The following is a 21,627-nucleotide window of genomic DNA, read 5'->3' as shown; positions in this document are numbered from 1 at the left end:
TATCTGGTCTCATCCTTGAGCTTCCGTTTTTCCCGGAGCAAGAGCCCCTTGGGAGGCAGCAACTTCCTGCTTTGTGTTTGTACAGCATGGACAACAAGCAGTCCTGACTGGGTCTCCTGGTGCCAGTTCTAAGTGTTCGCCAAAAAACTAAAAGCTCAGCAGAGCCTCCCAGTGCCACAGACACAGCCTAGAAAAATGCACAAGAGAAGGAGCCATAGGCCCTTGACCAAATGCATTTCCAATTCTAGAAAAAGCACAAGCAAAGAACAGGAACTGTTTTCTACAGAAATACTGCAAATCCAGCAATGCTATTCTAAGAAGCAGCTTAAACAGAGCATCTGAATTCACACTTTTTGGAAGCTTACAGGTCATTTTATGTTCAGTAACACACCTTCCAGGCTCTGATCCGGACTTCCTGTGCAGTCATCACAATATACACCATCGATCCAGAAAAAGAAACGAGACTTTAACCAGAGGGATCATTTTCCCAGACACACAAACCCATCGCACCAAACAGGATGAGGCAAAAATTATCACCTGCCCACCCAGGGAGCATAAACCAGGTAGTGACTGTAAATAAACCCTTAATTCTGTCCTGCAGCTTCATCCATCCAACATCAGCATCTTCCTACTTCCTGTTCTTCCAGTACTGCTTTAACAAACCACAGTGTAAACTTCACTATCAACAGCTGAAACTTTTCTAAACGTACCCAGTGAAATTAATTTCTATCTGTAGGATTCAATACCTCAATAACAATGCACAATAAGATCAGCTTCTCTCTCTGGAAGTCTTGTCTGTCTCTGGGGTTTCTTTCCATTATTGCTTTGGATGCAGAGCCTTTTCCAACATAAAGGGCAACTATGGCCTGGAGGTCATCTTCAGACCTTAGAGAAATTTTAGTCTTCTAAATTCATTGCAAATATCCCTTATTTTGACAAAATATCTCTCTGTTATAATGTCTTTGCACAACTAGAAGTAGGTGCAAGGCTTTTATTGGTATGAAGACAAGAACACCTGAGCCTCCACAAGCTTCATTAGTGAAATATGGCATTCAATCCTCTTAAACACGTAGACAGTCCATCTATAACACATTTATCTGCTGAGAATATTTCTCTTCTCTGATCAATACTTCCTCCAAATGATAAATGTTTCCTTGCAACCAGGGAAGAGCTAACAGAAAGGCTGGAGAACATCCAGGTTGTTTAACACACAGAATTCCCAAAGGTAGGAGAAGGGAGATGCCAGGCTGATAAAGTATGTTTCATATCTTGAATATTTCTCTCCCTCATTTAAATCCTACGGTATGGAGGAAACATGCTCTGAAAGCTTAGTGATATGGTCTGATAGAAAAGCCTCATGAGATAAGGACATCTGGGGGAGGGAACAAAGCAGCCTAAACAATTAGACCAATTGCCTTGGAGTCTAATACATGAGTAGTAGGTGCTACTTGGCTTCTTTCTTTGCAAGACCTCCCCAGCGGAGCAAGGAGAGCCAGCTGTTATTCACTGATATCACTATGATAATTCCGAGTTTGCTGCTCACACGTTCTCTGTATCCTTGGGCTTCTTATCACTGCTTCTGGAGCTCACATCTCTCATTCAGTAACTCAGAAATGCAAACAGATTTAAAATACCAGGTAAGCACTGTGGAGAGGGACCAGACTACTCCAGCTGTAAATTCTCCTCTGCAGTCCTGAAATGTAATCAAGACCACATGAGAACAAAAAGAGCATGACTGATTTCTGGTTCTGTCACCTCCTCTTGCAGGCTCATTAGTTCATCCATGTGTATACATGCAGAACATAAGGCCTGACAGGTGAAGTGATTAGCACAAGGTAATCATATCTCTCGAGAATTCATGCTAATAATTCCCAGCAATTACCCCACAATAACTAATAATGCCTCTTATTTTTAGCATTTAACATTTGAGGGTGCAAAGAACAACGATGATTCTGAAATGCTGAGCAGGCACTCAGTGCCACAAGCCTGAGACACTTCAGGATTATTTTCCTGTCCCAGGATGTTTAGCAGCTAAAAAACAGCCTTATGCATTAGCAAACATGAAAGAGGCCTTCTTTGTTAGACACAAGAGACTTCATGTCACATTATTAGAAAGCAAAAGCCCACAGAACATAAAAATGAAGTGACATGTGCCAAGGGAAACATGAATGCACCCAGAGAATAGCACCTCTGGAGAACCTGATTTGTAATACTAATCATCAAGCCCAGTAGTCTCCTTCAGTAAGCAATGGTGCTGCCTGACAGAAATACCATCAGGTAGCTGAGTTAATAATAATTTAGCATAAACTATCTCTATGATATATATGGTGGTGTCTAACTGTCTGGAGACATTGAAATCCGGACCAGACAATTAGAAGGCCTCTTTTTTAAAGTACTGAACATAAAAGTGGGGAGAATTAATTGATACAATCAGCTCTCTCACAAAGTGTTAAAGATGAAGGAACACGTGAACTTTTAAAACTAGCAAAGTTAAATATGCAAAAGCATTTACACAACACATGTACGAAGGCAAGAATTTCACAAAGTCACAGGCTGCTGCCTTTAGTTTCCCTGGAAAATAGTAATAAACACACACCACCACCAAGACATAATATTTCATTATTAAACTTGACCTTCCAGACTTTCTGGGTCCTTAATTTCAACAGAAGAGGATGCTGGATTGAAAAAATAAAGCAGAGTGTGCATTCAATTAACTGTGCACACATATGGAAAGGCACTCAGCCATGCTAAGTTTGCCTTAGGGACATCCAACTATTGTGAATGATCAATACATTCCTCCCCTACAAAACTGTCTGTGGTTTGTGAAAAAGTACTTTTAAGCTCTAACCATTTGTTTTCAATCTTTTCTAAGGTAAGACTTATTTTTTTATTACTATTACCAAGGATTTGGGGGTTTTTTGCCATATTGCTCTAGGTCAAAAAGAAAACAAAATTCATAAATTTCAAAAGAAAAAGGACTTGCAAACAGCTTTGTGCAAAAAACTTGCAGTAAATTCCAGCTTGAAATACCAACATTTTGAAAAGTTACGTACAGATCAAAACAGGATTTCTAATAGCACCTGCTGCAGGTGCTGAACCTCACATTTATCTTCTAGAGAAATTATGAAAAGGTGACAAAGAGGCATTTATCAAAAGACTTGACTGCACCAATATTCTGAAGCACAAGTTCAAAAGATACTTTTCTTCTAGCTATAAACCCACCCCAATATGCTCAGAAGTCACCATTTCATTAATGCAAGAGAAAAAAATACATAACATATGAGCGAAATAGGCAAGGAGGGTTACAGGTGGTTAATCATCTGCTCTGAACATGTGAAATACTATACAGATGCACTAACTGAGGTAGTATCTGTATTCACTTACAAAAGTACCTCAGTCCCTATACAAGAACTTGCAGTATGCAGTAAATAAAACCTGTTACTGAAATCTTGCAATAAATAGTATTCAAAGAGGTATATCAAGAAGCAAAGTTACCAAAGTTCCTTTAAACATTTAAGCCAAAAATTAGAAATAAGAACTCAGGATCATACATTAAAAAAACCTTTTCATTTATCAAGAACTTATATTTACAGCTATGTCTTACTGAGTGAAATTGCATTTACTCTGCAGCTATCTTTACTAAAACCAAGTCTGAATTAAAAAAGGAAAAAAGGTCACGTTGCTCCCCATAAGGCTGCTTGTATGACTCATAATGACATGCAATACATCATTGTTTCAGGGTCCACACATGTTCCTTGAGCTCAATTTTAAACAGTCACCTCTCACAGCATTGAAAGAAACTACAGTGAACTTGTGAAGCTCTGATAACCTTTACTGCATTATTAATATGATCACTTCTCACCTTTCAAGCCACCATCTCAAGCTTCCTGCAGTCTGGATACATCACCACTGCCATAACCCAAACAGTAATTCCTCTATTATCCCCACAAAGCTCCCTCCAGAAAAGGATGCTTGCCACAAGCTCCACCAGCTACAGGGAGGACCTTGTCACTTACCAAAAGGAACCATCAACTGGGCTAATTTACTCTAGGTGTAAACCAACTGCCCAAGACAGATTTTGATATGCGCAAAACTATCCTTATGACTGGTCTGTATTTTGCATGCATCTACCCACTGATTTTTATCTTTCTTACCCTTATCAAGTGAGAGCAAAGACTGCTACAAGCCTGACAAGTCCTCATTTCCCTCAAAATAAATGGCAAGGCCAGACACTAAGCACTAGGGCAAGGACAGAACCGACAAGCCTGCACAGAAGTCTTTGGAGACGTGACAAGCCTGCATTTCATGTTGGAATATAAAGGGGGGTACAAAATAACACAGAGGAAGTCTTGGCAGGAGAGGGAGTACATAAGCAGGGACATGGAGGAACTGAAATAAACTAAGTCCCAATTGGCTTCAGGATGTCCCAAAGGCTGTTTTCAGAGGATCTGCAGCCAAATTTAAGTTTCTTTATCCTTATAAGATGTTATCCGTTAAAAATTATTACTAAAGGCAAAGAGATAGAGATACAGATGAGATGGGAAACGTTTCCCAGGTAATGAGACTCACAGAATGAAGGTTGCAAGAAACCTTCAAGATTATCTAGTCCAACCACCACCCCAGCACCACCATACTAACTCCTAAACCATAACCCAAATCCATATCCAGATGCCTCCTGGATATTTCCAGAGGCTGTGACTCCACCAGCTTCCTGGACAATTCACTCCAATACCTAACCACTCTTTCAGTCATTTTTTTTTTTCTGGTATCTAATCTGAACCTCACTTGGTGCAACTTGAGGTCATTTCCTCTCATCTCTTCACCTGAGACATGGCAGAAAAGCCTGGCTCCAGCCACCACTACAACCTCCTGTCAGGTAGTTAGAGAGGTCCCCATCCTTTGTAAGATGTTTTCCAGACCCTTCACCAGCTCTCTTGCCCTTCTTTGGATTTTCCACAACCCTTGTTGGTTTTGGCCATGGACATCTGTTGGTGGACAGACTCCAGACTCACTTTGGAATGACTCCATAACCAGACCCTCAATCCATTCTGGACAAGGCTTCTTATACCCGTCACATTTACATGGTTTCGAGTTTGACCATACAGTCACACTGTTGGGTCTTCTGTTCTTCACATCTTTTCTCAGAAACCATGGACCACAAGAAAGCTTGTCCTTCTGCTGTTTTCATGATCATTTTTCTAGGTTTCTGGCCTATTTGTGGTATTACGGTTTATGCATTGCACGACCTTATAAAGGAAGAGTTCCAAACCATGAAGGACTGTGTATGTGATTATCAAACTCACTCATATTCTTTGAGACACCCCTTTTAGGACAAACAAGGAAAAAACACAGAATATTAAGTCTTTTATGTCACCATATTAGTCATGGTATTTGATAAACTAAAGGGGAAAAAAAAAACTTGGTGGTGAAAATAATTTCACTCCTTCCCAAACTTTGATTTTCTTCTGTGTTAGGAAAACAATCTTGTTTCAAGAACTTGACGTGCATTTACACCAAAGAGTCTGTATATTCCCACATGCTTCACCAGTGTGAAATGAGAAGGCAAATGATTAAAAATTGAAGCTGTCACACATAAAGAGATTAATTTTGCTTCAAACCCACGTGTCCTCTGTCTGAGATTTCTCCCAACACGCCTTGAGTTATTCTTTGCAGAAATAATGCCAGGCTAACACATCACTTCAACAGAAATGCACTGGGAGAAAGCAGCAGACACCACCACCTCACCCACTGAAACACAAAGCAAGTTACCTCTCGTTTGTTCCTCCTGGCAACTTTAAGAAATTCCATAAGGATCTGCAATTGGGCAGCATGGGACTCCTGCAACACAGTAAATAAGCAAGTGTAACTCTTCCATGTACATTAAGAGAAACAAATATTCGTTTTACACATAGAAATACACACAGCACAGAAACTACTTTCATTTAGAGGTCAGCAAAAGAAAAATAGCTTAAGGAAGTTTTAAAAATGGTAGTTTTACTCTATCTTACAGGTCTGAATGTTTTGTTTGGTTCACAGGAAGTTTTTATGTGAAGGCAACAGTCCATGTAACAGTTCTTCCTATTAAGTTGAAATGCTTCTTTTTTCTTTGGCTACTGAACCTGGAATGGATTTTGGAATACAGGTTCCTCACAGACTCACCTTCTACCCTGGAAGATCATCAGCATCCACTTCATGATCAATGAACTAAAGGATGAAGTACTTGTACAAAAAAACACCTCCCCAAAATTTACATTTATGCTTACGTAGAAGTTACTGCTGAAGGTTTCTCCAAAGCAAAAGGCAACAATAAAGTCACTGATAAAACTAAACCATCACTTTCTAATATTTTTCATAACAAGTTATTTACCTCAGCCATCAGCATAGTATTTTCACCCAAATTGGCCAAGAACTAGACAGGGCAAAATAAAGAGAACCACAAGAGGAAAGATAACTAAGACCTATATTCCAGCATTAATATAGCCCTAATCACATCCCAGCATTCCAAGACTTATTTGCACAACTATCAAAATATTTGTTATTAAAGGATTGTGAACATACACTCAAAAAGGATCAAGACATAGGAGTACACAAAATCCATTAAAGGGAGAGGGGACAAGGAAAGTAAGGACATTGAATGCAAAAATACTACTTTTCTGAGGTTATTTTCTTACTCCCCATAATCTGACAATAATAAAAGTGAAGCTAGTAAAGCTAGACAAGAAAAATGCTTTTAAACTCTTTAAATGTCAGGTGTGGTTTCACTTTTTTGGCTTAGCATCTTTAGAAGATATTCATACTCTGAAACATTCATACACTCAGTCACTTGCCTTCTGTGCTTCAGATTTGTCACAAATTACAGAAAAAGGCCTACAGAGAAAAGAAGTTTTATTCTCTTTTTCCCCGCCATAACCTCACTGAACTACAGTATACATACTTACAAGTCCCCATGTAATAAGGCAACATAACAGTTCTGCAAACAGTCAAGCATATTTTGGGGTCACTTCCTTTCCATCAGAACCACAAGTGGTAAATATTGATTCTGTAAGAGTAAGTTAAGATATTCCCAATACTACAACTTTTCCTCACTTGTTTTAAAGCACTATGAAGATCTACCCTCCTACTCAACTTTCACTGGGTCAAATTCTGTAATAATCCAGTAAATTATCATAATAATTTATAAGGTCTGGTTCTGGTGACTTGCAAATGATCACTTGAAATGAACAGCATGGAATGGCCAAACACAAGGAGAACTAACACAAACCAACTACATTTCAGTGAAATCATAGGAACAGCTTGATTCACGTTGGGTATCTTCAAACTAGCTTCATAAACAGGACATCTAAACCTTTCTTTCAAGCATTAAATACTGAAAAAGCCTTCAAGAAAGGTGGTCATTCAGATTCTGTCCGTTCCAGCAGAAACTAAAGGGTGTGATCCTTTCCACGTGCTCATTGTGCTTCTCCTTTAATCCCTATTCTGGACTTCTTCATGCTTATTACTAAGAAAGATCTGACATTTACTTGTGCAACAGACAATTAGCAAACTTCTTCACGTGCTTTTCTGTGTACTGTGAGTCATTTTCTTTTCTTTTTTTGTTTTCCTTGCTTGTTTATAAAAACCCTGCCAGCAACTGCATTATAAGCATGTTATGGGCATCACAGCTGAAATGTTATTTTACTACAAAGGTCAGCAAAACAGTCACCTTTTAAACACCAAAACACAAGAGAAAATGCCAAGCAATTAATTCACCAATAGAATCTTGCTTCCAGGAAAAGGTATCAAAAGAAAAAACTCTAAATACACAGCATTCATTTAAATAAGAGAAACTTCTTACTGCTTCCAACTGCTTCTTCTTTTGCACCAGCAGCTCCAGCATCAGGTTGACATTGGCTAAGTCAAGATTGTCTTGATCAGTTCCCAACAAATCTTGAATTATCTGCCACCTGTGGCCATTCTAAAAAGAGAACAAGAGATGCAGAAGAGATGGTGAGTCCAAGCCATCCAGGGCTACATAAGCCATCCAACAACAGATATTAAAAGCAACACAGCAATATTTCATCCCTTTGTAAAACTGCAAAACAGTTTTCAGATCCAGATTCCCAATTTTGCCATATGTACAGGATATGGCTCCTCTGACCTACTGTAGAACTTCTTATCTTATTTGGAATATATTTGTGCTTCATGAAAGCATATTTTCTGCTGCTGCTGGGAAGAGATTATTTCACAGCAACAATTTTATCTGATTTGTGCCCCAGTTTCTGAGAATGTGTTTCTTTGGGGAGAAAAAAAAACCCTCCACATTTATCCAAGCTTAGGTGGATTACATCTGAAATACTGTTATGCACCAATACCTTTTAATTTTTTAAGCCAAACTAATAGGTAAAACCCTCATGCTAAACTCAAATCAAAGAAGATGGTATCAGCTTAGTTTTTCTACTGTCACATCTCACAGTACTCCTAAGTGTAAGGGAAATGTGAAAGCTGGGAAGAAGATGGAGCTCATCAGGTTGATCTCATTCAAACTGCTTGGAGCTGTGGGGGACTCCTCAGAGGACCAAAATACTACTATACAGCCCGTTCCTCCCTGAAGGCTCTTTTCTCTTCTTATCAATAAAATGAAAAAAAAAGGTATCTTTAAGCACAGGAAAACCTGAATAACATGTTAATGCTAGCACAGCTTTACATCAGAAAGCCTCAGGAATCAACAGGAATAGCTGAGAGGTCTAAAGAATATCTAAGAAACAAAGCTGGATTTAAAAAACCTGTCCTAAAAAAGCTATGACAATAAATCAAGTTATTTAAATCGGAAAGAACTAGAAATGCCATCCAGTCTAAATCAGATATTTTCTCAGAGGCTGTAGCCTTTTTGTATTAACTCGATTAAAAAAAATAAAACCTGTTACATCCATATAGAACACACAACTTTTTATACAGTGCTCAAAAGAACCTATGGAAATTACTTAGGCCAAAAACTCAATTTCAATCTGGAATAATTGGGAAAAAAATGTGATTTTTAAACAAGTGAATAGGATTTGAGACACATTTTAACAGACTAATGCACTAGTTAATTGTACTACTGCTAAACTACTCAAATGTTCAAACATGCCTTAACATGATTTCTTAATGAGACCATGACTATTGCATTTGCTGCAATGTGTCTTGGATGACTTCCCTTAATACCAAAAGTAATACAAGGTACATTAAAGAAGGGGTACAGGAGCAATGTCACTCTTTTTATAGATGTCCGTAATTTTTATTTGCTGCCAAAAGGAAGACAACACTGTTTGGGGCATGAGGTCATGGTAGATCGTCCACTTATTGGTAGTTATCAAAAATAGGTGAAACTACAAGCGTAGCTTTTAAAGAGTAAAACCAATTTCCAAGAAGCTACTGTACGTGCCTTCAGGTCAGTTGTGCGCAGTTCAAACCGTATCTGGTTTATGCATATTTTATATTAAATACGCTATATGCATATTTTATAATGAATATAAAAACTTACTGTGAGTAAACCAATGAATCTTTAAAGAATGCTCTTTTCAAACACTGATAGCACCAGTTTCTGCAACACAGCCCCTAAATTAATACTACCTTAACATAAGCTTTTAAAAACACGTGCTCCATGATTTTTAATATTATTTTGCAATCTTATTTATGAAGTACACAAGACAAGGCTGTCAGACATAGCAGGACAAAAATGCAGGTTTTTTGGCCCATGTCATGTATTCTTTTACATCTTAATGTAAAAGAGCATTAATGTACAGGTGCTGCAGAGAGGTTCTGTTGAACTGAGGACACAGATCCTGCTCTGATTCTGTGACATGAAGCAAGTCTAGAGGATTTCCAGGCAGTTTTATGCGGCATCTGAACCAGAACACCAGACTCCAAATGTATCTTTCTCCCTCTTGTGGCTGGTATCAGCATTTCACCAGTTTCCTGACAGAACACAGCTTCCCACACGTGATCAGAGAAGCCTGTGGCACTTCTAATCATTCACTGCTCTCAATGTAGCTGTAATTTCCAACAGTAAATGAAAATTATTACCTTTAAACAAGTGTACTTCCATGGGCAGCTTCCCAGGTTATATGCAATACACCAAAGGACACTTGCCTATGCTAACACAGCTTCTCTCTACACACTGCTTGTGGGAAGAACAGGAGGTAACAAGGTAGAAAGGATCTACTGCCACTCATACTGGTATTACTCCCTCTTAAGGCAAGTTAAAGCATCAGCTCAACAGTGCAATCTCTTGTCAGTTAAGTCATGTAATTACAATTGCTGCACAGAATCATTAAATAAAGTAAAAAAGTTGGAACATACGGTGCTACTCACTGAATGGTCCAGTTTGAGTCTTTTCTCCTCAGATCTTTGCTTCTGCTTAAGAATTAATTCATTAACTAAAAAACATAAATAAGATGTCAAAGAGATGGATTTAAAGTTCACCAAACCAGTATGAAAGATTCTACCTCAATATCTTTATTTAGCTATCAATTCCACAGTAAGATGTTTATCAGTAATTAAAATAGTAGATGTCTCCACTTTTTTCCTTAAAAATTTATTCCTTGGTGGATTTTTGTAACATATAAAGGTTTTTTAAAAAAATCAACAAATACAAAGCCTACACATTCTCCAGATTGATTTAGAAAAAGTTCCTTTTTCTAAACACCCATGGTTCCTTGAGAAGGTTTTTCAACTCCAAGGCAAAAGTATGTCACAGAAGAGCATGAGGAAGATACATCAGGTAATGTTTTATTACAGGCCAAAAATTTAAGCACAGCTGAATAAAATAACCTTTTCCTTGAATTATCATATGTATTTCTAATGATATATTTTGCTATAATTTAATTTTATGCCAATCCAGTGAATGTAAAGAGAAAGATAATTTCAACTCTTTGCACACAAGCTCCTCCCCCTTCAACACGTAACTCGAATCCCTGGACACAGGGGTATAGAAACACTCCTTGGCCCAACATGTGCTCCAAGACCTGCCTAAGCACCATCGCCAGCACAACATGATTAGCTCTAAATCAGGATGCCCATTTCTGAAGCATTGCTTGGCTACTGTGGCTTTTCAGACATTTATTATTAAATGGGTATCTCAGCACATCAAGATTTGCTTTTATTTGGTATTTCACACTGCAATGGGTTTCCTTTAATCTTTGCTCCACAAGCTAGGTTTTAAACTGTATTTCCACCTAGCAACATTTCCTCCCTCTTGAAGAAGCAATTAGGATTGCATACAGGTATATGTATGGATATGTTCTCTGTGTCTAATTTACACCTACATCTATCATATGGGCCTCAGCACAGCAGACAAAACAGCACAGTATCTAATACAGCCTCCACCCTTTCAGCATCCAAGCTTTGTAAACAGGGCATGTTCTCTTTTATTAGGCAGACAAGAGTGCAAGAAAACAAAAGTAAAGAGATTCACATCTCTAGCCACAAGAAAAACAGTTTTGCTTTTCATATGTTTTGCTGTTTCAGTATGGAAACAGCAGCAAGTTAATCTCGCCGCTGTCACTCAGCACGCAGAACTGCTGGAGGCAGTGCAGTATTAACAATTTATACTACTAACCTTTTTTATATAAAAATGACAACCAGGGCGCGGATATTTGGATTTTGTTTTCAACATCCAGAAGACTGTAATTTATAGGACAAATTTACAGGTGCCTGCCTTTCTTAACAACTAAGATGTTTCTCATGAAAGCAAGTCTAAAGCTCACCTAAGAAGTTGGGATAAAGATGATCAATGTTGTCCACAACATAGTTACATTTGGGACATCTGTTATTGTCCTCCAGGCTCTGGTGAATACATTTATAGCTGTTCAAAAACAAAAAAAAACAAGAAACAAAACAAATGAGCCCATGTGAAGGAACAAAGCACAAGCACAAGGTAAATAATATCAGCCTTAGACAAGGTGCACTGTTTGTGTAGCCAGCTACCAGCTGCGCTGCCAAGAACCTCCAGTGGAGTCAAAATATTCCAGTGTTTGAACTCAGAGTGTGTTACAGCAGAAAGCAAAGGTTTCTGGCAAGGATTGTAAAATTTAGTCAAGTACTTCACTCTTATTTCCCAGAGGAATACTGCAATGTGGATACACCAGCCACAATACCATCTCAAATTCATGCTCCCCACCACTTCCACAGGCAGAGGTAGCAAACAGATTGAATTACTCAGAAACAACTCTTCTAGATTAGCCAAATACTTAGCAATCAATATTAAAATCCTTTTAGGTAATTGAGCAGAGGAAACACCTTCACCAACTTCTCATATTTCCCCCCACACCTGCTCTTCTCACTATCGGTGACTTCAGAGGTGCTCACTCTTGAATTCAGGAACAGAGGAACAAGAAGATACACTTTAGCATCAGGTTTAAGCATCTCCACAAGAACCTGCTCGATGTCAGCTCCTGACAGAGATACTAGGTGGTAACATAGCTCCACTCCTTCTAAATAAAGGTATTTCAATGTTCCTCATCTTAGACCTCTAAAAAGTTACAGGTCACAGGGATAAAGTATCAGCACAGAGGGCACAAAACAGGCTGTTAGCTTACCTGTTGCAAGTCAAAACTCTTCTGAAAGTTACCTGAATCTGCTGCTTGAGAAAGTACTTTATACTACCATATTATTAGTTCTTACAAGGTTTATTTCTAATCAGCAGACACCATAGGAGTATAACAGACAGGATATTGTAGGACATTATGGTTCAATACTTCTACCAATCCCTAGAGGAGAGGTGAAGCAGCAAGTGGTTCCAGAAATGCCCCTAGAGGGTTCTTGCACTTCTCCATGAAACATTTGCTCCTCGTGACAGCCAGAGATAACACACTGAAAAGTAACTGGGGCCAGGCCAATTCAATACAACAGGAGAGCCTGAAGCATATCCTCTCTTACAAGGTTTAAAATAATTGCAATGTACAATGTACAAGCCACTTCAAACTGCACATGGTCTTGCACAAAGGCAAGGAGGAGCTGCCAAGATTGCTCCTAACACCTCTACAGAGGTGATGCCAGTAGAGGTAAATTTACAAACTGTTCTGACTCTGGATAGTGGGTGCTACCAGCAGTTCATGAGCATTTTATCTCTTTACAGAGGAAATACGGTGGCACAGCACTATTTGGTTAAGACATTTGGATTTTTTTTATCATCGAACAGGTACCCATCTTTTAAAAATTTATTTCCACCTCTTTCTTCAGTGTAGAGACAGAAGACAGAAAAGAAACAAACTCAGAATGAAAGGGAATCACAGCAACACCTGTCTGCACATGCTGTAAGAGACGGACGTTTTATGCAATACAAGAAACCAAGTATTACCAGAAGCTGTGTCCACATTTCGTCATGTAGGCTTCTTCAATCATATCAAAACAGATGGGGCTGAAAACAAAGCAAAACAAAAATCAGAACGATGTCTTTTTTATGTTAAAATATGAAGAAAAGTATTATTAATTCAAAGCAACCACCTATTTATGCTTAGGTAATAATCTCCTATATGTAAAATGAAAGGACATACTAGTGCAACAGCAGCCAAGCAGTATAAAGATCAAAAGGGCAATCAACAGTTCTTTGAACTCTGAACGATACTGCAGTTTGTTACAATTAGAAACCAGTAAGTGTTCACTCTTAAGCTTTTTAACACCTGCAGACAACCCAAACAAAGCCAGAGAATCTGCAACAAGCAAGGCTGCCGAGGAATCTTCTAACCATCTGTAGTAGGTTTCAAACAACATATAAATAACCCTGATTTTTTTTTACATTAATAGACAATGTATATATAAATGATACCAAAACTAGTTTTTCCTTTTTTTTTTTCAGCCAATAGCTATCTATAATTTTTAAAAGTGGCACAAAGAGGCAGAGCAGATCAGAAATAGTAGTGATGTCATGAGAACAAGGACTAGTAAGTGGGTGGAGAAGGTGCAAACGAGGGGGTGTGCCTGCAGAGCACTGCCAGGGTTGAGGCTGCAACAGAGCAAGATGAAACCAACAGGCTTTCAAAACCAACCAGGTGACACAAAGCCAAAGATGGGAAAGGTAGAATAACTAGTTAGTGACCAGAGCACAGCCAGCTCTCTGCTAGGGATTGCCAAGAACCAAGCAGGGACCTGAAGAGAATGTTGTGCAAGCAAGCAGTGCTCCACAGGAACCCGAGCACAAAAAAAGAGGAATTCAGGGAGACAAGTAGTGGAAGAAGTCTGGCTCATCAAATGTCTGTGACACGTTTGAAAGGAAAGTGAAATACAAATGAAAGAAGAGGAGAGCTGCATCCATCATACTTCCAGTGACTCTTATGGCTGCTCTCCCTGATAACTGGTGAGATCTGCTGTCATGTACATACTCTCCAGGTCTTGGCCAGCTATCCTGCAAGATTGTCATGGGCAGCAACATCACAGTTCTGCACATAACACATGGATCAGCTGTGTCACAAGCTTCACCTTGTTTTCACTGCCTTACAGAGATCCAAACACTCTCTTCTCACTCCCTCAAGTCCACAACAACCTCAGTTCCGAAAGGCTTTCACCAGCACTTGTTTTCTTCAGAAACAGCCTGCTCCCACCTTCTGCCAACAACACAGTTCTCACGGAACGAGCTGTTAATAAACTGTTAACAACTTCTGCAAGGCAGGAATCTTTTTTGCATCCAAAACCCAGATCGGCCTGAAAAAAACCAATGCTAGTCTGAGCAGGGGAGGGGAGCGCCTCCACAGAAGGCATTCCCCCACTCTAATCTATTTTAGATGACTGACGTTTGTTACCCCATCAGAAAACAAATCTTAACAAAAACAGGAGGGAGGAAACACCTCTTAAATACTTTTTAAGCACATAGGGGAGAAGCTGTGGCCCCACTAATGCAAGCCCCTGCTCTAAATCACCATACTGGAAAACACAGCTGTCATGAAAGTTTTGTCCAGCCTAACACATGAGCCAGGTTGTCTTAAATATTCCACCAAATCGGCTGCACAAACACAATGTAAAGGCAAATGAATCACACCAGAATGCGACTCTCTGAATCAACTGATCCATCCCCAAAGAGGCCTTAAAATAATTAATACACACCTGTCCCTCTTCGACCCTAACCGACCTTTTTCTACACTTGTCTTGAGCAGTACCAACTTTAGAAGTCCACGTCACTTTTTACAAGTTATTTAGTTTCAAGGCACTGTTTAGTCAAAATAAATACCAAGCAAATTCAACCAGTACAGGTAGATTATTAGCAGGAGAATAAGGCATCTCTGAATTTTGTCAGCTGGACTTTAAAAGAGGAAGTCAGTGACTTAGGGTTAGATGAGTACCTAAGGGTAGCTTCTCCCCATTGGCAATGAACGGTTTAAATTCTTCACCTTTCTCTAGTCACACTGTGTAAGTGAGGTATATGCCCTGCGTGTCATGCCAGAAACTGCTATTGGCCACGGGGCCAGAGGTGATGCTCCTAATGTCCTGCAGCAATCAATAAAGCTGTAATGCTCCTCTGTCTACAGGAGAACATCACAAATTAGAGCTAAAATAGGAAGATTACCTCCTAACATGCCAGTCACACCAGATCACTGTTCCCAAACTACTCCTTCATACCAGTTTGATTGGAAAAGTGACAAGGCCAAAATAGTTGAGAAAAAGCAATCAGAGCCAACAAATACAGCTATTCAGTACCAGGGACATCATTAATGGTACTGAAGTTTCCATCAGGAACTGTTTTCCTCTGAAATGCTCCCTGATATACAACTGGAAACAAGATTGAAGTATTTTAATACTTACCGAAGCCAAGCTGACTGCAACACATTAAAATTGCTACACAACAGTTGCTTGAAGCTAATCTGACACAAAGGGAAAGTTAAGAAAGAAGTAGAGTGATGGGGACTTGAAACATACAGTTTGCAGTATACACTGAAACAGGGAAGCAGAAGTATGGTGAAATCAAGGCTTCTGTGCATGAGGTAGCTTATTCTCTACTTGGCTTAAGCAGCAGAGTCAGGTTAAAAGGATGCAAATGACTTCAGCAAGTCAAAAATGTCACTGATCTCTAGGAAATAAGGCAGCAGTATCTAATAAACGCTATTTTTAAATCCAGCACTGCAAAGGCTTACCATTCTTTCTCTGCAGGGCAGACCTCAAACATTTTAAACATCCATCTTAATCAAGTTCATGGCTTTAAGTTTTGCCAGTTGTTTTCCAGGCACCTCTCAAGAGTGCTAATGTCACCCTACTGCTACACAAATACCTGGCTGAAGTGGTCACTATGAAATTTAAACACAGTTCAACAGCAAACAAGATTCATTATAGTGCCTGCCTCCTATTCAGCTCCTCTCTGGTCTGATCAGAGTCCAGGACCTGCTACAGGCTCTGTCCTTCCCATGGAAGGTGGCCAGGTTAAAGACCACTGCTGTTACTGTCTACTCACTATGAAGCTTTCATATAACAACAAGTAGTAAAACTCATTGTACATGGCATGCAAACTGCTTGTTGTGTTTTTACTTTGTGACTTCAGGGAAAGTTAGCAATATTCCTTTACTAAAATTGCTTTTCAGACCACAAACATGCGAACTACTGCATTCAGCCCATGCCTGGATTAACAGGTAACCAGAGCTGAGGAAAGAACTGGTTTTAAAAATCCATGAACCCGCAAGTCCAGGTGGCATACAGCCCTCCCCACAGCTGAGCTGTGGTATTGGGCGCTGATCTCCAGGCCACCATGCAACACCCCCTTTTCCAGACATGATTTGTGCCAGAGCTCAGCAACAAGGACTGGTAGGAAGCAACCACTGAAGAGACAGTGGTAAGATCCACTCAATCCAAGGAGCAAAGCAGATAGCAACTGGGTTTAAAGAGGTTTAGTCAACCATTAACTGGGAGGGGTAATACAAGGCCTGGGAAAACGAAGCAATTACATTGCTGGGCAGGAGAAAATAATCTGATTAGAGAAGTCCCTTTCAGACACTCTCCAGGGAAGTGGAAAGACACCTGGCTACTGGAGCAGCACAAAAATACCTTTATATTCTGCATCCTGCACAAAAAGAAGCAAAGTTTTCCCATTTATAATAAAGTTGTCCACTAAGTCAGACCTATTTGCAGCCCTGACTGTAGTTACACATTTCGGCAGAAGCCGACATTCACCACAAACAGGAGACACTTGCAAACTCCTGAGCATACACTTGCTAAACATTTCACAACCAAAAGTAGCAACACATGACAATGTTTACTCTAGAGCCTCTGCCTCACTTGAGACAGTGCTTTCAGGAGACAGGCAGGGAGGTTGCACATATTAACACTATCAAGGGAATTTCCACTTGCACCTTGATGTTCAAAATTTACCTCAACTTTTTTACTCATTCCCACCTTCCATCTGTGACAGTTTACAGCTGTGGCTACCAGCAACTTACAGCTCATGTTCAGAAAAACTATCAAGCGTTCTCTGCAGCTGGCAGCATCTTGACTTGTCCTTACAGAGGCAAAAAGGGCATAGGAGGAAACTTCTGTTTCTCTCACTGAGACATGTAAAGCTTGTTTAAATCAATTATTTAAACTAACACACACCCCTGCCTTCTTGGACATTGCTCAAAACTCCAGAGCTGCCCAGTTTGGTTTATTCCTATATAACTGTATTGCTAACTCAAATAAGAAAAAGACACACTTGAATTTGAAGCTGGAACAATAATAAGTAAGAACAAGCCCTTTAGCCCACAGAAATAGACAGCAGTAAAAAACCCAAGTTAACGATAATCATTGTCTGCTCCTAAAGCTTCTGACCCACACTTCAATATGCTCAATGTGCCTCTTGTAAATCCTAAGAAAAGACATTTTGCCCTGAGTACTACTGGGCTGATTTCCTTTCTCTCACTTGTTCAGTCTGTGGTGCTTCTCAATGAGGAGAAAACAGCTCATTACAGGTTCTCCTTGAAGCATGCACAGTACTTACCTGCAGAAAACAAGCAAGAACCTCAGCTTTTTGAACCATCTAAAAATACTTCAAGTCTACAAATTGGTCACGGGTGTAATTTTCAAACCCCTCATTTCTACAACAGACAACAAAATAGGAAATAAGAGCTGACTAAAAAGGGTAGGGAACCATGCTGGCAGGCCACTAGTGCCAGAGCGTAAGAATTTAGGGAACAGAGGAGAACAGGCACTTGTAATTGTGTTCATATCCCATGACGAGAAACCCTGTGAGCAACCAAGAGCTCTTAAATCCACCTAACATGGCCTAGAGCCAGAGCAGGGCACCAGCTGGTGACAGCAGTCCTTTCATCCCCACTCTGCTGCTGAGCAAACTACCCATACTACAGTAATAAGCAGTAGATTTTGGCTAATGCTTATTCCTAACAAGAATTACTGGTTTTCCTGCCACTAACTTCTTAGCAGCTTCAGGTTTTCACTGCAGTGGCCCAGGTATCTCCTATCAACTCGGCTAGACACTTTACAACCTGTAAAGTTAAGCCTAGAGGATTTTGAGACAATACCTGTCCTGTGGGAGATGCCTCACATCCAACCCTCACCTGTAAGTCAGAGCTTAAGTTAGAGCTGTCAAAATCATCTCGGAAGCTGTGGCCCACTTATCTTTTCTTTACTATTTCCTTTCCATACACGACTTTCCTACATCTTGATCTTTTTCCCACTACCTCTTCCCTGTTTGTGTTTCTCAGATACAAACACCTACCCTTACTTCCTGTTCTCACATTTTAGCACATCCAGCCAGCTACAAAAAATAAACCTACTCCTTATGTTGGGAGGTTTGAAACCCCCCAGCAATGGGTTTTCTTCAAAACCTCAAATTACCATCAGTTCTCAAAGCATGAGTCTCAGTTTACCGATTATGTTGAAAGGTGATTTCCAGCTGTGGGCTACAGCTCTGGCTGGATGTTAGAAAAACATCATCTGAAAAATGTTTAAACCACCACAGAAGAAACTCCCTACTAATTTGGTTTTAGGTGCCTGCCTGACACAAAACTTATTGCTGTTTCAAACTAAACAACACGGGCAAATCAAGCCAGCTTTGCTGGAGCTATCAACCATCATGAGGCTCCTTGGAGTCCCATCCAGAGGGGCACTTAATCCTTTGCTGAATCCTCTTCCAAAGATCAGAGGGCTCCAGACCACTCGAGGTCACATTGTCCAGGAAAACAAGGCAGTTGTTGTGTTGCCAGAACGCTGTGAGGAAACATCTTGTGCTGCAGGGCCTTTCCAACAACTTGGGTGCACTCAAGGAGGAACCTGCCAGAAATAACCTGATTTTGCTTAAAAACAGAGAGGGTGGAGGCAATGCTACTACACAGGGCCAAAACCAGACAAAATCAGAGAATCAGTTAGGTTGGAAAAGACCTCTGAGATCATCAAGTCAAACCCATGACCCCGTACCACCATGTCAACTAGACCAGGGCGCTGAGTGCTATGTTCAGTTGCTCCCTGAACAGCTCCAGGGACGGGACTCCACCACCTCACCAACCTTCTGGGAAGAAATTCTTCCTAACATCCAGCCTAAGCCTCCCGGGGGGGGCACCTGAAGGCTGTGTCCACTTGTCCTGTTGCCAGCTGTTTGATCCCCACCTGGCTGCAACATCCTGTCACGGAGTTCTAGAAAGTGATGAGGTCCCCCCCGAGCCGCCTCTCCTCCCTAGGCTACTCCTCTCCCGGGCCTGGTGCTCCAGCCCCTCCTGCAGCCCTCTTCTGGACCCGCTCTAACACATCCATGTCCTTCCTGAATTAAGCGGCCCAGAACTGGACACAGGGCTGGAGGTGTGGCCTCACCAGAGCCCGGTTCAGAGGGACAATCACTTCCCGAGTCCTGCTGGCCACACGATTTCTCATGGAGGGAGGCACAAAAGAGGGAAAACCCCAAAGCCACAACCCCCGGAGGGCAGCGGCCGTTCCCTCGCCAGGAGGGGCTGCCGGCTGCTCCCTCCTCCCGCCGCTATTCCACACTCCCCAGGCTTCCCCACGGCATGGCGGCGCCCCGGCTTCCCCCAGCGACATATCGCGCTCACCACACGAAGTCGTTGCTCTTGTCCTCGTAGGAGTTAATGAGCCCGTTGCAGAGCGGGGTGAGCAGCGGCCTCTTCCTGCCGCCGCCCCCCGGCGCCGCGGAGGAGCCGCCGGGCCGCGCCGCCGCCGCCGCCAGCCGGGGCAGCCCCGGGCCCGACCCCGACACGGCGGCCGCCACCAGCACGGGCCGCGCCGCTGCGCCGCCCGAGGAGGACGAGCCGGGGGCCATGGCCGCCGAAGAGGAGGACGAGGACGAGGACGAGGAAGAGGAGGCCGGCGTGGCGGCGGGCGGCACGGCGGGGTGCGGCGGGCGGCTGCCCGACATGCCGAGGCCGGGCCGGGCGGAGCGGCCTCAGCGCATCCCCGTGCGCGCGGGGGGAAAAGAAAGTTCCTTCAGTGAAAAAAAGAAAAAAAAAAAAAAAAAAAAAAAGGAGGAAAGAGAAGGAAAAAAAAGAAAAACGAAAATTTCCCACACAATAAAAAGAAAAAAAAAAAAGGGCAAAAAAAAAAAATCCCAAAACGGCGGCCCCGGCGCGGCGCTTGTTCAAGCTTTATTGACAGGCGGACAGCACGGCCGCGCGTGCGCGGGGCGGGGCCGCGCCCCCGGAGGGGCGGGGCGGGGCGGGGCCGCGCTCCCCTCGGCGGGCGGCCGCAGCCGCGGGGCCGGGGGCCGGCGTTTGCCTCGGACAGCGCCGGCCCAGCCTCGGCCGCCGCCTCGGGCTCGTGGGGTGTGAGCCGGCCCCGCCTGAAGCCGCTCGCCCTGGCCCCACATCGAGCGGTGTGCAATCCTGAAGCGCAAGTTTGTTGAGGCGTGGCTGAGGGAGCTGGGAGGGCTCAGCCAGGAGAAAAGGAGGCTCAAGGGGATCCTCTCGCTCTCTACGATCACCTGACAAGAGGTTGTGGCCAGGTGAGGGTGAGGATCTACTCCTAGGCAACCAGCGATAGGACAAAAGGACATAGCTGCGCCATGGAGGTTCAGGCTGGACATAAGGAGGAGTTTTTTTACGATTAAGGGTGATTATGTTTTGGAATGGGCTGCCTGGGGAGGCGGCGGAGTCACTGTCTTAGAGATGTTTAAGGAAAGGCTGCAGGTGGTACTCGGTGCCCTAGTCAGGTTGACAAGGTGGTGTCGGGTTGGACTCGATGACCTCACGGGTCTTTTTCAGCCTGACTGAGGCTGTGATTCTGTAATCTCCCTCAGAACGCTGAGGGGAAGGCAGCTAGGCCTCAGAGGGAAATGTGCCAGGCTGTCATTCAGAAACCCTCCCTGCGCTCCCTGAGCCCCCAGCACCACAGAGAGATCTCAGAGCAGCGAAGGGCAGGGCTGATCCGTCTCTCACAGGATGTTCTTCACCTGCAGTTATACCTTAGATCTGTACCCCAAAGGGCAGCTCTGAGCATGCTGAGCCTTATCCAGCCCCACACAAAGAAATGGATCCATGGACTGAGGCCAATTGTGTGAAGTTCAACAAGTGCCTGGTCCCGCACTTGGGTCACAAAAACCCCGGGCAGTGCGAGAGACTGGAGGAGGAGTGGCCTAGTGGAGGAGGACCTGAGGGTGCCGGTCTACTGTCACCAGAGGACACGAAAAGAACCACACTCACCCGTCAGGATGTGAGATGAGAAAGAAGGAGAAAGTTTATTATGGTTTGGGGTTTA

General features: G+C 42.2%; 1 protein-coding gene across 4 annotated transcripts in view; it reads right to left on the bottom strand.

Moving 5' to 3' along the window:
• COP1 (COP1 E3 ubiquitin ligase) overlaps nucleotides 1-20,544 on the bottom strand; it is a 123,957-nt gene extending 103,413 nt beyond the window's left edge. Inside the window, exons 1-6 of one of the 4 annotated variants that reach the window (XM_066192167.1) lie at nucleotides 19,971-20,544; nucleotides 13,316-13,375; nucleotides 11,724-11,821; nucleotides 10,318-10,394; nucleotides 7,835-7,954; nucleotides 5,770-5,838 (exon numbers count right to left, since the gene is read on the bottom strand). In XM_066192167.1, coding sequence (XP_066048264.1) covers nucleotides 5,770-5,838; nucleotides 7,835-7,954; nucleotides 10,318-10,394; nucleotides 11,724-11,821; nucleotides 13,316-13,375; nucleotides 19,971-20,293 — 747 coding nt within the window. In that variant the 5' untranslated portion in view covers nucleotides 20,294-20,544. Of the gene's footprint in view, nucleotides 1-5,769; nucleotides 5,839-7,834; nucleotides 7,955-10,317; nucleotides 10,395-11,723; nucleotides 11,822-13,315; nucleotides 13,376-16,079; nucleotides 16,097-19,970 lie in introns of those variants that run through there. The other 3 variants (XM_066192164.1, XM_066192165.1, XM_066192166.1) reach the window with 3 other exon arrangements.
• Nucleotides 20,545-21,627: the final 1,083 nt, after the last annotated feature.

This window comes from Chamaea fasciata, unplaced genomic scaffold (assembly GCF_029207755.1).
Source record: "Chamaea fasciata isolate MVZ Bird 193981 ecotype frontalis unplaced genomic scaffold, bChaFas1.0.hap1 SCAF_10, whole genome shotgun sequence".
Classification (NCBI taxonomy): Eukaryota; Metazoa; Chordata; class Aves; order Passeriformes; family Sylviidae; genus Chamaea; species Chamaea fasciata.
Note: the sequence above shows the minus strand (reverse complement) of the source record. Positions and strands in the feature narration are given on the sequence as shown.